General features: G+C 44.5%; 1 protein-coding gene across 2 annotated transcripts in view; it reads right to left on the bottom strand.

Moving 5' to 3' along the window:
- Window positions 1-16,463, bottom strand: part of PIAS3 (protein inhibitor of activated STAT 3) — a 291,739-nt gene that overhangs the window by 60,725 nt on the left and 214,551 nt on the right. For both annotated transcript variants that reach the window (XM_085639510.1, XM_085639509.1), the window contains exons 8-11: window positions 13,353-13,426; window positions 8,679-8,839; window positions 7,988-8,124; window positions 4,332-4,503 (exon numbers count right to left, since the gene is read on the bottom strand). In XM_085639510.1, the coding sequence (XP_085495636.1) occupies window positions 4,332-4,503; window positions 7,988-8,124; window positions 8,679-8,839; window positions 13,353-13,426 (544 nt within the window). The remainder of the gene's footprint in view (window positions 1-4,331; window positions 4,504-7,987; window positions 8,125-8,678; window positions 8,840-13,352; window positions 13,427-16,463) is intronic.

Genomic DNA, 16,463 nt, shown 5'->3' on the forward strand with positions numbered 1-16,463 from the left:
CATCTTCAATTTATTATCTGATGTGCCAGAAGCAATTCAAGACATTTACAAGGATGCCTACAATATGTGGGGTGATGATACACAAATATTATAAAAGGATTTACCCTACATAAGCGGGGTAAATCGAAAGGCAGAACTAGAGCTGTTAAAACCCCTTCTTCCCCCTCAAAACTGCAGTTTTGGAGTGTGAACTGTAGATCACTCCCAAAACATAAGTCCAACATCTACGATTTCATAGTAGATGAAAAACCTGACGCCATGTTCCTTACGGAAACTTGGCTTCAGGCTTGCTCGGGCCTGATATTGCCATGGCAATTCCCGATGGTTACAAACTGATTAAAATTGACAGAGACACTGGTAAAGGGGGTGGCATTGCGATTATTTTCAAGTCTATTTACACATGCACCCTCGACGCCTTACCCTTGCCTGGATGCGAAGCCGGACTATTTAAGCTCGCTACTAGCCCCCGGTTTACCCTATCTGGTCTCTTGATTTACCGTCCCCCTGGCAACGCTACCACCTGGATGACTTCATTTTCTGACGTTATTGCCCCTCTTTCTCTGAAAGCTGCCAATTTCTCTATTCTTGGCGACCTGAACCTCCATTTGGAAGATGGTCATTGTAATGTCAGCAAATTGTTTTTGTCTGAACTGGAAGCCTTAAATATCTCACTATGCAACTCTGGGTCAACACATTCTGCTGGACACCTATTAGATCCTGTTCTTTCCAATCTTCCCTTTGAATGTTCTCTCCCTGCCCGTCCTTTGGAATGGTCAGACCATTATGCCGTCCACTTTGTCCTATCTCAGACTGGAAATCAAAATAAAAAAAAACAACAGTAAGGATGTGTTTATACGTCGTTGGCATAAACTTAACATCACCGACTTTAACACGCGCCTATCGAATACTTTTCCTAACATCAATTCATCCACATCCGGATTAAATTCTGAAATCTCCAAATGGCTGCACTCTGCCATTGAAGAACTTCTTCCTTTAACTCGTAAAAATTTCTCATCCCACCGACCTCCTGCGCCCTGGTACTCGGAAGATCTTAAGCGTATGAAAACTAGCTGTAAGATCTCTGAGAGGAAATGGAGACGCTCCTACTCTGCCTCCCGTAAAACAGCTTACAAGGAAGCCCTCAGGGATTATCACCATCATTGTGAAATAGCCAGAGTGACCTATGTTTCAAAGACAGTAACCAATGCTAAAAATTGTCCTCGTACTCTTTTTTCAGCTGTGAAGAGACTAACTGGAGCTGATACAATACCAGCTTCTCCCGCACTGGATAAGGCTCAATGCAATTCTGTGGCGAACCTTTTTATATCTAAAGTAGAGCGCATTTACGACTCACTAAGTACTTCTACATCTTGTGATGCATTTCTGCCTGACCCTATTTCCATTCCGGACTCTTCACCCCTTCCAAGGACGAAACTTGCATACTGGCTTCCTTTTGATGATGCTTCTTTTTTCCACTGCTTAAATAGCATCAAATCTGGCTCCCCGCAGGATCCGGTCCCCGCTAAGATTCTGAAACTACTCGATCTCAGCCCACGTCAAGTGCTAATGCAACTTCTTAACTCTTCACTGCTTGAGTCATATGTCCCTCAGGAGTGGAAGCATGCAATGATAATTCCGCTTTTAAAAAAGGCTGGAGCGGATATTACCAACTTATCTAATTTCAGACCTATCTCATTGCTCCCCACTCTATCAAAAATCTTAGAAAGGCACATAAATACTCAATTGACATCTTTCGTGGAGAGCTCGGGCTTTTTACATCCGTCCCAATCCGGCTTTAGAGCGCATCACTCAACTGAAACCACCCTCCTTGGAGTTACCGAGAGTCTGCGTCACAGTGTCGATCGCGGAGAAACATCAGCCTTGATCCTTCTCGATCTTAGTGCGGCGTTCGACACTGTGTCTCATTCCATCCTTCTCGCAACTCTCCGGTCCCTGGGGGTAGAGGGCATGGCGCTCGCCTGGATAGCCTCCTTTTTGAAAGATCGCACTTTTCAGGTATTTTCTGCTTCTGCCTCTTCTGCAATCCATCCTTCGGCGTATGGTGTTCCCCAGGGGTCGATACTCAGCCCCTTACTATTCAACATCTATGTAAGACCTCTAGCTACTATTGTGGAGGAAGCTGGCCTCACACTATTTTCCTACGCCGATGACTCTCAGATCATTTTCTCTCTTTCCAACAAAGAGTGTAACAACACCTCTACTCTAAAAGATGGTCTGATCTGTGTCTCTAAATGGATGAAGAGAAATTTCTTGAAGCTCAACGGCGATAAAACCGGATCTCTGGGGCCCCCATCATTGGCCAGATGATATGGGACCGACCCCTCACCTGTAACTGCAGTTCGCAACCTTGGGTTTATCATTGATGAGAAACTTACAATGAGACAGCAGGCTGTAAAGGTAGCCTCTCTCTGTTTTGCCACCTTGAGATGGCTCCAGAAGATCTTGTGGATGTTGCCCTCCCCCACACAAAGAACGGTAGTCCAGGCTTTGGTCGTTTCTCGCCTGGACTACGGCAACGTCCTATACCTGGGAGCCGATTTAACAACTACAAAAAAACTTCAAGTTGTGCAAAACGCTGCTGCCCGCCTGATCTGCAATGTTCCTAGGAGAACCTCCGCTTCCACTGCACTTCGTGACCTTCACTGGCTCACAATCTCCAACAGAATCAAATTCAAAGCCCTGTGTTACATTTTTAAAATTAAACATGCTTCAGCCCCTAAATATCTCCAAGATCTTATTCAAGCCTATAAACCCAATCGCACTTTGAGATCATCCTTGCACGGGGACTTTTCTGTTCCCAGATTCAGGCTAGTAAAGATGGGGGGCCGCTCCTTTGCCTATTTAGGTCCCAGATTATGGAATGTTCTTCCTGTGACCCTAAAAACAGAAACTAATCTTCTACGATTCCGCAAGGGACTTAAAACCTGGCTTTTCAGCAGTGAATTTTGGTTTAGTAAGATCAGCTTGACATCTTTTCTTCTCCTGTCTGTCCCTTAGCGCCGGGAAACCCACTGAGGGTAGCTGTGCGCTCAAGAAGTTTAAATAAATAAATAGTTGACTGCCACATGCACATCCAAAGCAGGATTAACAACAATCACATATGTATAATGCTTTTAAGACATATTCTTACTTTTGAACAAATCGGTCTGGACATCTTACCATTCTGGTAACTGCCTGCCAAAATGCAAATCCCATAACTCCACCATGCATCTGGTCCTCTATGAGGGGCCAACTTTCACTGCTGACCAGTCAATGGAGCCCCATGTGAGTATAAACAGAAAGTCAGCTTTTCTTCACCTAAAACTCCTGTATGAGATTGTCCAATTTGTACAGACAATTCTGAGGACTAAAAAGATCAGTATTTCTCAACTCCATAACTAAACTTAATTCTATGCTGCACTCCCTGCCAAAATACGTGCACCGTTCTTATATCGGGCTAAATGAAGCCTGACTACACCTCCATGGCTAAAAAGGACTGACCACTCCATGTAACAGCTGACCACGTGATCCAATTGGTGACCACACCACTGCACCACCCTGTAACAACCCCACAGCAACTGACCATACCCAATATTAGCTGATCAAAGCAGCTTATCATAGTCCACAGCACCTGACAACGCCCCCATAACTGCGAATGACAACCCGCTATGATAGCACCTCAACTTAAAATCACAACTTACAGTGGCTGACTACATCACAAAATGGCTTACCACACCTGCAGAACAACTCTTCAAACTGCAGAATAGCTCACAAGAATGGAGAACGTCTTGAGCAACTCAACGCACTGCAAAACCGCTCACCAAATGCAACAACAGCTGATCAAATACCAGACAACATCATCCAACAACAGCTAGCAACCAAGAGCCAATGTCGGCACTCCACATTCGTTGGAAACAATCCTCAACAGTTGGTCCATGCCCACAACAGATGAAAGTGCTCAACAAGGGTTGACACCATTACACAAGGATTGACCACATCACAGTGCACACTGCTAGACTTGCATTTAAAGTAAGAAACCTTTTGAAGCACAAACTGCAACTACAAATTGCTTCATAATTTTAAAGTGTGATACTATCTGGAGCAATGTAGCCTCCATTTCTAGATACTTTGGGCATATGGCAAACCCAGAGTGCTGGAAAGATTTTTATGTCACATAGTGCTATTCCTACATCTCTGTATCAATGAATGTTCTTGGACAGTCTTAGAATGCAGTTTCAAACTTATGATTTTACTGATCAGACACACAGGAAAATGGGCTCATGCATTATTAAAAGGCTGGAGAGCATTGTGTATGGCAATGCCTTGCCTACCCCTTCTGTACGGAGGATGAAAGGATGGATGTGGTGTTAACTGTGCACTGCTTCTTGGGTGGTGGCTCATCCTCCTCAGACGAGCTATCAATTGTCAGATCAATCACCTCCACTTTCCTCTTGCTCTCTGAAGAGTGCTTTGATTCAGAGATGATGTTGTAGATGGAACTGGCTGAAAGGCAAATATATAAAAGTGAAAAAAGAAAGACTTTAAAAAGTAAGATCAGCTGCAAGAATTGGCACATTAGGCTGCTTACGCCCCAAATCCAGTCCTAAAATGTCTTAAATTATGGTACTTGATAAAAACATAATTCTATGATCAAAAGTATAAGTCTGTTAAACATATGTATACACTTCCTAGTCAAAGTGCACTGCTTTACTATATAGGCATAAATAGCTAGTGCTTAATTTGTGAAAGAGTGCGGATGCCCAAAGTTCTGCTCTGAAGTCGGCGACTGGTGCAATTATACGTCTGTGTGCTAAATACCACAGCTGATAGTCTTTCATCCGCTACCAGAAACTCCCTACTCCTTTATCTCACTCCTGCTTGCTCCCTTTGTGACTGTTTTGTCTTCTTTCTCTTTCTCCGTCTTTCAATCTGTGTTTTTTCCCCTCTCTTAGACTTGGTAAATATCTGATGAGGGAAATAAGTGCCGGTCCACAAAAATAAGTGCTGGTGGCCGCAACGGCCGGTTGAAATTAAGCACTGAATGAGTTTTTACTGATTGTGAAAATACTACTGTATGTAAGATTTGAGAGAGTGACACAAATGCACAAAGTCAGAAGTGGAGTAAAAGCGGGGAGGGGTGTGAGCTGATAGGAATTAAGGACCAAACAATAACATAGGACGTAAATGGTTAGAATATTACAATGGAATGCTCCAGGACACCATCAACATCTTCATATGCCACAATGCCTGCCATGAACAGGAGACCTCTATTCATGTGCAATACTCCGAAAACTAGATTACACCCAGCTGTCTAAATAAATAACCCAGAATATGCATGGTCTTTAAAAGCCTAAAGCTATTTAACATTTTTTTAGCAAGACATTTTCTTTGATATTAAATATGATCCCAATAATCTATGGCAACTATCAAATATATGATACATTTTATCAAGGGGCTGACAGTAGGACATATGTGCACACTTTACACTACAGACATTATACAATATCAACATGCAGTAATGAATGCATATATTTGTATAGCGAATGGAACAAAGAGTTGCATCAGGTATGGATGGGGCACCTTGTGCTGTAGATGAGCTTTCCCATGTTGGCTCCAAGATCTTCTGATTTTTGCTTTGGTATGTGTGGTGGGGCAGTGAAAGATGCAGTTAAGTCTGGTTGTAGCACGTTCACTTCAATGCACTGCTGGATTTCTTGTTTTATCCAATCCTGGGTCTGGCTGAGATTCTGGATGCTCCACTTCACTAGTAGGAACAGCATCCATTTCCGCAGGAAAATATACTTTTCAACTACTCTACTTTTGTTCCACCATTCACGCTCTTTTATGCAGACCGTAATCTTGGATACCCCATCCGCTGTTTCAGGAGGCCTGAATTTGGACATCTCTTTAACCGCATGAGTGGGATCTTTTACCCATATACGATCATCAAACTTAATATCGCACCTGACTTCCTTCACCATGTGGAACGCTTCAACTCCGGGTCGCATGATCTTATCTACAGAAAACGCACATTCATTGTTTTGCTGAAACTCAGTCAATGATGCAGGACGTAATTTAGATGTCGGAACACTTTCCCTCCTAATTTCAAAAGGACAGAAACCGGTTACCGCATTTGGACAAGTACGATGAGACAACAGCATCCTTTCAACGGACTCACCCAGCTCAAGTTTGTGAATGGCCCACTGAATGCACTCTACCAAAGTGTGTTAATTTTTTCCACAAGACCATGCTTGGGTTTGACATAATGCTATGTGTTAGTGCATTGCTTTACAAGAACTCCCTCATTTATTTTGATACAAATTGCACCCCATTGTCAGATACAATTTCTTTTGAGCCTAGCGAGTACGCCAGAAAGACGGGAGTCGAGACACTCCTGTCTTTCTGGCGTACTCGCTAGGCTCACCCCATACTTCGTTTTAAGTGATTTGACTGTGGTACTTACCCAATCATACTTGTTGCCCCTCCTGGGACTGAACTTCCCTGTTTCAGCCGGGACGGAAGTCCAACCGGCGGAGTGATATAGCATTCCTGCCCTCTTTGCCCATTAGCCCTGAAGAAGTCGTAGGGTTCATTCCCTGACGAAACATGTGTTGGCTGGGCATTTGGTCACCGAATAAATCCACAAAGAAAGAAAACACGTAATCGGATCACTGTTTTATTGATTTCTTGTTTTATTGATTTCTTTGTTCATCACATACAGTAATTTATACTGCTGACTCTTTAAACGTGTGCACAGGTTTTCTGTTTTAATCAAAATGTCATCCTGGAATGTCATCACTGATTCACTGTAACATGTTCTCCAGCACTCGCTGAAAAACCGAGGCAGCAGATGCCAATCCAAAAGGTATCCTTCTGAACTGGAATGTGTCCACTTGTGACAAAAGCTGTCAAGTGTTTGGCGGATTCATCGAACTATTTGACAGTAAGCAGATGCCAAGTCAATTTTGCTGAATACTTTAGCACCTGTGATGATGTCAACAATCCGAGGAAGGGCGTGGGAATCCACCCATATTACCTTATGGAGTCTCCTCAGATCAATACAAACTTTAAGTTGACCATTTTTTTCCTCACAATAACTGAAGGGGATAACCATAATGATGAGTCAAATGGTTCAATGATTTTCTAAAGAATCTCTGCTAGATCTACACTGGCACTAAAAAGGCACATTCCTTAGCTTGTGCTTAACAGGGGAAACTCCACATTGAACTTTAATTTTAAGCTTGAATCCACTAATTTTTCCCAACCAATCGCTAAATACATTCTTATACTTTTTTGTCCACTTGTTCTGGTCGCGTTCAATGGATGTTGAGTTGATAGATCCACCATCTGTAACCAAAGACAAACACCTGGACCCCCCCCACTGCTCTGTCGTGCAAACGCATCCTGTGACACATGCCGGATGCTTCGTGCGTTGAATTGCCAGCCGCGCGAAATGACATAAGGTAAACACATCGCCTCGGGTGAGCCACGCGTGTCGTAGTCATTATGAGACCAACCAACAAAGCGGAGGTTTAAACTTTGTTTTCTTCACTCCATGCTCATTCTTTCCCAAACGCACATCAATATTGCCCTTAAATGACCTTCTCACGGATTTCTGGCTTTCCTACATTTTTAGAGTCTGTAATTTCGTTCTTTGGGGTGCACTGTCTCCAGACAGCATACGGCACACACGTGGGAACCTACTGTGGCTAAGTCGTCGCCAATTTTGTAGAAGTATATTTCGTAGCTTACACCAAACATCGTCCTTAGCATGTAGTTTTATTAGCCACAGTCATTAACATTCTCCAGTCTCCAACTGATAACAGTAGAACCGCCCACAACACTATACCTTCAGCCTGCATTCCACATTCTCTATTCCATTACTAAAGAACGTTGAATGCAGAACGAAGAATACATCACCACACAGTTTAGTCTTGCTGAAATGATAAAGGGTGTTCAGGGATGTGTGGAAGGTTAGTGCGCTCACCCTCTATACTGCCATAGGTTGAAGGCTGACAATGCTCCTGTTTTTCCTTCTTGGGCTTCATTGGACACCAGGATCCATCTTCCATGAACTGAATCTCATCGCAATCTGTGCATGAGTTCAAGATCTCCATGAACAGCCTGCAATAAAAGGAAAAGGGTTTGCATTGTGTGCTTTCAACAAATTATATGCTATATAGCCCTGTGCAAGCGTGCCTAATTTCACTCTAAAGATGTTTTAGACTCAGGCATGCCATGTTTGATGGTGTTTATGCTAGTCAGGAGGGAAAAAAGTAATCCATAAAAGGGTGTCTGCATGCCTATATTATCACTCAGAACTGTGGCAAAATATACCCTCAAAATCTAAAATATACGTGCTTGTTTCCAAACAAAATCTAGATTAAGACGTATTAGCAAAGTATAGCTAGAGACTACAGAACAATGCTTTAACAGTGGCTCCTGAGCCTGTTTGACACCTAATGAGAAAAATAACATCAAGCACTTGAGACTTCACTGCAGTTTGGATACATGCAGACACAACTGACCCTCAAATTCTACTCTTTTCTTCTCTTCCTATGTCCTCATTTGCTATCCCTTTCCCTATCCAGAGGAAATCATTCAAGAATTAAAGATGACTATATCTAATTGTAGCAAAGTCTGCTTGGAGTTGGGTGCTGCTGGATTGGCGATCTTACCCATCAATAATCAGGCCATCATAGGGAGCTTTCTTGTCACACACAGGACACGTCCATGTGGGCTTCTTCTCGTTCATTTGCAGGTAAAGGGCAGCGTCGAAACACTGCAGGTGACTGCAGGTAATTGCTCTGCAGGGAACAGTGAGGCGCATCTTTCCCAGCTGTGGATAAAGAGGAGAGAAGGAACAAGCCCAGTTAAAGGTCAGTTTTCGAACAATAGGAATCATTTAACTTTACTGGTAGAGGATAGTTGTGAATGGGAGTAGAGATGTTTCGACTCCCAGGAAGGCAAGGCAGATGATTGGACGGGTAATTGTGAGGTGGCTGTCAATTCAGAAAGGTTTGCATGTGGAAAATTAGTTTTTTTAGCTAAAAGATGGGGATTGGCTAAAGAGACAGCAATTTAATAAATTACTAATACCAATTTTCATTTAACATTTGTGAACGCCTAAAAAGTAGCAACTTTCAATCAGTGGTCCCCATCATGCACTAAATCTTCAGCAACAACGGCAAAGGAAAATAAATAGCTACAGTGGTACCAATGCATTCGCAAAACCAATCAGTCTAGCTCTTTGGGACTTACTGGCTTTGTTGATGGTTTTTAGTGATGCTGTACACCCTGGGTACTAGCAAACATTTTTCCAGGGACCAAAACATATGGCCTGTTGTGTGGCCGAGGGCTGCATTGAAGCTAGCAGGGTGAACGTCAGGAGACATGTGGATATAAGATGGGTGTAGATGGAGTGGAGGATGTACATGGTGTGGAGTGTGAGACGTGGTGTTCTTGTTTTAGGGTTCCATTAGAACTGCCTTCTAAATTTTGCTTATGGTCTCTAGAGGAGACACAGATTTGACAATATTGTGCTATGCTGTATCCAAGTCAGTGTCCCTTTACCTATGCCTTCTCTGTTGGTAGGCACCATTTTTAGCGAGTCAAGTGTGCAAAGGAAGTAACTTGGTTAATGAATTGGAAGTGAACAAAATCTTCGACCTCGAAATCTACATATTCCTTTAGTCTCCTATCTGTAAATATTGGGGATGCTTGGAAACAGGTTCAGTTAATGAAGCAAGTTCTATAAAAATCCCCAACTTTGTCTAGACTTGCACTATAAGTGTTTCTGGTAAAAGAAGAAAACTGGGTAGTTTGTCAAATAGTTGTTTGTAATGTCGGCGACACAATTCCTTTAATACTTTGGATTACATCACTGGGTACATTTTAAATTCTTGTGAAAACTCAGCTGAATGCATCACTGTACTGTTTTCAGTGGGTCCTATTAAAATCTGTTATATTCTGTTGAGATGTGAATTACAAACAATGCGGAAAGCTGTATATAGGCTTAATCATTGAAAACTAGCCCCGTTCAGCACATATGCTTAATTATTGAAAACTTGCCCCTTTCAGCACTTGTGTATGAAGACTCAATATTGAAATAAAAGCTAAGCCATGGGTGCAAAATATTTGAGCCCAGGTTCTTTAAATTACAGGATTCTGTATCCTTCAAGACCTGCGTAGAAACAGGATAGCTGAACAGATGTGTACCAAGAAGGGCTGGTGTGTGAAAGCTATTTCTCAACAAGAATACATCATTGGTGCTGGAACAATTTTCATAGTGAGTGGGTGTGCTGCCATTAAGGTTATATCACTGAAGTCATGGGGATCGTGAACAAGCCAAATGTCACACAAAAACAAGTGTAGCAAACTTATTTAGCGGGAGAGTATCTGGTGGTACATTTCAAATCACACTGTTACAAATATATTGCTAAAGCATGGAGTGATAGTGCACGACCATTTACAGAAAATATACATTTTCCATTTATATAACCACTAAATTTGAGCAGACATACAGTTTTAATGATAAAACAACAGCACATAAACAATAATGCAGATAAATCAGAATCACCACATGTATTCATAATATGAAAATCTTTAGAGTGGAATGGCAATGTGGGCACGGAGTGTGCACTGAGTGGAGTGGCCTTGTGGGGCGTGAGTTTGCATTGTGTGGTGTGGAGTGGAGTGGAATAGCACTGAGTGGAATGGAATGTGTTGCATAGAGTGGCATTGTGTTGCATGCAGTTGAGGGGCGTGGAGAGAAGCATTGTGTGGAGTTTGGTGGTATTGTGTGGTGTGGAGCAGCACAGTGTGGAATTGAGTGGCATAGAGCTGAGTGACATTGTGAGATGTGGAGAAGCATTGTGTGACATGAACTGGAGTGACGGTGTGGTATGGAGTGTATTGCAGTGTGAGGAGTGACACTGTGGAGTACACTAGCATTGTGTGGAGTCAATGGGGTTGGAGTGGCACTGAGTGAAGTGGCATTGACTGGAGTGCCATTGTGTGGCATGGAGAGCCACTGTGTGGGGTGGAGTGTCATTGTGTGGCATAGAGTAATATTGTGTGGAGTGGCACTGTGTGGCATGGAATGGCATTGTGTGGTGTGGAGTGACATTGTGAGGCGTTGCATTGTGTGAAGAGGAGTGGCATTGCCTGGAGTGGATTAAAGTGGCACTGTATTGCTGTGGAATGACATTATGCGGAATGGAGTGGAGTGACACTGGATGGAGTGGAGTGTCAGTGAGTGGTGTGGAGTGTTTGGCATTGTGTGGAGAGGAGGGGCATTTGGTGGCGTCGAGTGGGGTGGCATTGTTTGGCACGGAAAGTTGCCCCAGTTGACACTGTTGCCCTTTATAACGCTCCAATCCTCATGAGGGCCAGTAAGTGTTATAGAAATGCAATTATAAAACAATACAATATGTTACCAATTATCTCGACCTACGATCTAAGTAAGCGTCTAATGTGGGGAACAAGAAAGGGGGATGTGAGGGTAAGGCTATATAAATGCAATTGCATTACAAAATATTACTGATTATCTCCACCCATGTAAACATCTGGTGCTGAGAAGAACGAAGGCGGGGAGTGGGAAGGGGAGAAGCAATACAGACAGAAGAAAAAAAGAAAGTATCTGAATCATAGCTAGCAGTATATACACAGTGGAGGGACACTAATCAAAATAAATCAATCGCTACTTGGTACATGCTCCAAACGAAATAACAGGAAGAGATATTGCCATACATAGCCAATTAGAAGGCAGCAAATAAGAGTGGCAATGAATGGTAAGCAATTGGTGGGTTCCAAAAAAAGAGTTCATTGGAAACAAGCACTCATGGAAGACTACAAGGAGTTAGTAAGGGAGGTGGTAAACAGGTTATGCTCCACATGAGCAACAAAGACATGCTGAATGGCCTAAAATAAAACCAGACAATAGAAAGCAAACAAATGTGCGCCACACAAAATCAGTGGTAACCAATGGGCAGAATGCATTCCGAGGTAAGCTTTCAGTATTTCCCCAATATGACTTTGCAACTGGACAGCTGTTTTGTCTAAGGGCTTTGACCTAAAAAGCAAGAGGCCAAGTGCAGGAGTTAAGAAAAGCCAATATGGCTGATAAAATAAACACATCACAGATAGTGTAAGCCCCACAAGAAAGCACTCTTTGGTGTATTGGGATCACAGCTTTCAATCCTTCAGAACAACTCAGTAGTAAGGCTTTTCTTACAAGACTACATTTGTTTAGGTGGAATTGTATTCATTGCATGGATAATGGTTGGCATAGATTGTACAGAACAAAAACCTTTAGCAATGCATTTAATTAAACGTTTAGTGCCAGCTAATTGAAAATATAGCAGGACATGCATGTAACTATAACTACAGTTGTGTGTAATCAAATCAAATAAACCAAGATATTTTATCTTATGGGATTAAAGCGCTGTCATAATGACTGAAAACAATACTCTCCACAGCAACCCTCTCCGTTTAAAGTTGGGGGAATAAACATTAGATTACATTTGTTGGAGCCCTCTAATATGGGGCCCATAAAAAAGTTTTTATCAGAATCTGTATAGAGGCATTTCTATAATGTGTTAATTTGGCAATTCAAAATCTTAAGGTTTACTGCAAACTTAACACCATCATAAATTCAAGGGCTTATGAATTATGCCAAGGTCAGAATTTCATACTACCTAGCAAATCACAGATTCGGATATCAAGCGCAAAGGAGATACACCTGGCCTTTCGTCTATCAGAAGTCGATAAACTGAGCACCAGTGAACTGAGCTAGAGCCACATTTAAATGCACAGAAAGTTGTCAACATCTAACGTGCATTTCCAGCACCTTTTTACAATGTTTAATTGCTGGCAAGGCATGTAAGAGAGCTGCTGCAAGGCGAGCTCACAGATTGCTTCAGGCACCCTAGCGATCTGTGCAGATGCCACTCAACCCCCATCAGAGAAGACAGACTGGTCAGCACCTCATTTCTGGTGATAAGACTAGTCATGCTAAAGTGGGGGGCACCTGATGAAGATTTTAAGTTAAGGAAGAGTAGATGTGATTCAAGCAAGGAATGAACAAATGGTAGGGCAGGAAGAGGATTGTTATCAAGTGTGGAGTGAATAAGAGAAGAGCAGGGTGAGCGAAATGAGAGCAGGATGAGGGGACAGGAGAAGAGGTAGGACTGCAGGGAACGTGAAAAGACAGTGTGCTGTCTTTGGCTGCATAACCTACAGCACAGCGAAGGGCAATCTTAACATCACTGCTGGTGGTTACAGCACCTACAAGCTGCAAACCTCGAGCCAGTAAATACTAAAATCTATTTTAAGAAATCAGCATTTCTCACCGGACACATAAGAGAAACTCGTAAACTTGTTGTTGCAATCTCGCTGTCAGGATCAGCTGTAAGCTTCTCTTTGACTAAAACAAACAAACAAAAAAAGCCATCATTATAATTCTGGTTAGTGCATGCAGTTGCAGATCTACAACTGGGTCTTGAGTTTCACATGTAAGCATTTTTTTCTGGGGGGTGGTGGTGGTGGGCAGTCAGAAGCTGAAGAGGCAGTAGTGTGTTGCATTTTACTGATCTGCTTTATATATTTTTCAAAACTGAAGCACAGGTTACTACTTGTGTAACAATATATCTGTAAGAGACATTAGTTAGTGACAGATTCCATACCTTAGAATATCCCCAGGCGTCAGACTGGATCCGGAAAGTTTTTTCGTTAGCAGTACCCCTGCGCTTCAGTAGGTGGCGTCGTGCGGCTCCTCGTCCGTCGCTGGCGTCGTATATGCCGCGATGATGTCACGGAGACTACTTAGGCACCAACCATGCGCGCTGACGTCAGTTCTGTACACAACTTTCCGCGCCAGGAACGCAGAACCATGCAAGAAACTGACCACTGGTGCCATGAAACTAGGGCCCTGACAGGGGATGACCTTAACCCTAGAAATCTGTTCGCAGTATGGGGAGGATGGGTGGGGCGGTAAGGAATCTATCACTAACTAATGTCTCTTACAGATATATCGTTACACAAGTAGTAACTTGTGCATCTGAAAGAGACACGTTAGTGATAGATTCCTTACCTTAGAATAGATACCCCAGCAATACCAACCCCAGAGGTGAGTCTGCGAAGAAATGACACCAGGAAGTCAGGGAGAACAGAACGGCCAAAGAAGCCATCTCTCCGGACCCGACTATCAAGGCAGTAATGCTTGGTAAACGTGTGCAGCGAGGCCCACGTAGCTCCCTGACAAATGTCCTGCAAGGGGACCCCGCGTCCCAAGGCAGTAGTGGCTGCCGTTGCCCTAGTAGAATGGGCACGCAGCCCCACAGGAGGCTCCTTCTTAGCCAACGAGTAACAGGCCTTGATGCAGAGAACGACCCACCGAGAGATGGTCTGCTTATGCACAGCCCGACCTCTTTTGGCGACCCACGTAGCCAACAAAGAGCTGGTCATCCACCCGGAACTGTCGTGTGCGCTGCAGGTAGAACGAGAGAGCACGTTTTGGGTCCAGTGGTGGAGCCTCTCTTCCTCTTTCAAAGGATGCGGAGGCGGAAAGAAGGTGGGCAAAGTGATGGACTGCCCGATGTGGAAGGGCATGACAACATTTGGCAAGAACGAAGGACGGATCCTTAAAACAACCTTGTCTGGATGAACAGAGAGGAAAGGAGGTTTGGAAGAAAGAGCCTGGAGCTCACTCACTCTTCTGGCAGAGGTGATAGCTACCAGGAAAGCCGTCTTGAGAGTGAGAAGACGCAAAGGACAGGTATGAAGGGGCTCGAAGGGTGCGCACATCAGATATGTCAAGACAAGGTATAAGTCCCATTGAGGCATTATGAACGGCACAGGAGGAAACGTGTGCGTAATGCTTTTTAGGAAACGGTTAACAATCGGGACTTAAAGAGAGAAGGCTGATCCGAAAGCCTTAGAAAGGCGGAGATGGCCGAAAGATAACCTTTGATAGTGCCCAGAGCAGAGTCCTGCTGGGCCAACGATAGTAGGAACAGAAGGACCTCAAAAAGAGGGACAGAAAGGGGATCCACAGACTTTGCTGTGTACCATGCCACAAACTTGTTGCACCGGCAGGCGTATACAGTCTTAGTGGAGGGACGCCTGGCTGACAGAATGACATCACAGACTTCGGGAGGAAGATCAAAAGTGGTCAACTGTCGCCGCTCAATCTCCACGCATGGAGGGGGAGGCTGGACAGGTTTGGGTGGAGGACCGTCCCCTGCTGCTGCGACAGAAGATCCTCCTGAAGAGGCAGACGGATCGGGGGATCAATCGCCATGCCGAGTAGCTCGGGATACCAGTATCTTCTTGCCCAATCCGGAGCCACAAGGATGACTTGGCCCCGGTCGCACCGAATCTTCTTCAGCACTCTGGGCAGAAGTGGTATAGGTGGAAAAGCGTACAACAGACCGCAACTCCACTCGCGACAAAAAGTGTCGCCGAGCGAGTGCCGCCTTGGAAATTCCAACGCGCAGAACTGCTGACATTGCACGTTCTCTTCGGTGGCGAATAGATCTAATCAAGGCTCTCCCCACTGCTAAAAGAGACCTTGCACCACTTCAGAGTTCAGACGTCATTCGTGATCCATCATGCACCGGCGGCTGAGTTCGTCCGCCCTGGCGTTCAGAGAGCCCGCCAGGTGTTGAACCACCAAGGTAATGCCTTGATGTTCCAGCCATGTCCAGAGGCGCAGAGCCTCCTGACATAGGGTCCAGGACCCCACCCCGCCCTGTTTGTTGCAATACCACATGGCGGTGGTGTTGTCCGTGAACACCTGCACCACACTTCCCCGGACAGAGGGAAGGAATGCCTTCAGTGCAAGTCGGATCGTCTGAAGCTCCAAAAGGTTGATATGGCGCCGGAACTCTGCCAGAGACCAGAGTCCTCTGATCTCCGCCTCTCCCAAGTGGCCTCCCCATCCCAGGAGAGACGCATCAGTCACCACTGTATGCTCCGGTTGGGGAAGGGAGAGGGATCTGCCATTGACCCAATCGTGATTCGTGAGCCACCACTGCAATTGTCGTGCAGCGCCCTCCGAGATCTGGACATGATCAGACAGGTTGCCCTGATGCTGCGCCCACTGGAACTTTAGGTCCCACTGCAGAGCCCGCATATGCCATCTGGCCTTTGGCACCAGCAGGATGCAGGAGGCCATCAGGCCTAGGAGCCGGAGGGTCATCCTGACCGAAACCCGGGATAGAGGCTGAAAGATCGGAATCAGAACCTGAAAATCCCGGACTCGCTGCTCGGGAGGATAAACCCGAAACAGCGTCGAATCCAGAAACACTCCGATAAAGGGGAGCATCTGAGAGGGACTCAGGTGCGACTTCGGCACGTTGATGGAGAACCCCAAAAAATGCAGGAGGTCGGCCGTAGTCTGAAGGTGGTTGACGACCGCCTGGGGCGAGCCCGCCTTCAACAACCAGTCGTCGAGGTAACGG

Source organism: Triturus cristatus, chromosome 12 (assembly GCF_964204655.1).
Source record: "Triturus cristatus chromosome 12, aTriCri1.1, whole genome shotgun sequence".
Classification (NCBI taxonomy): Eukaryota; Metazoa; Chordata; class Amphibia; order Caudata; family Salamandridae; genus Triturus; species Triturus cristatus.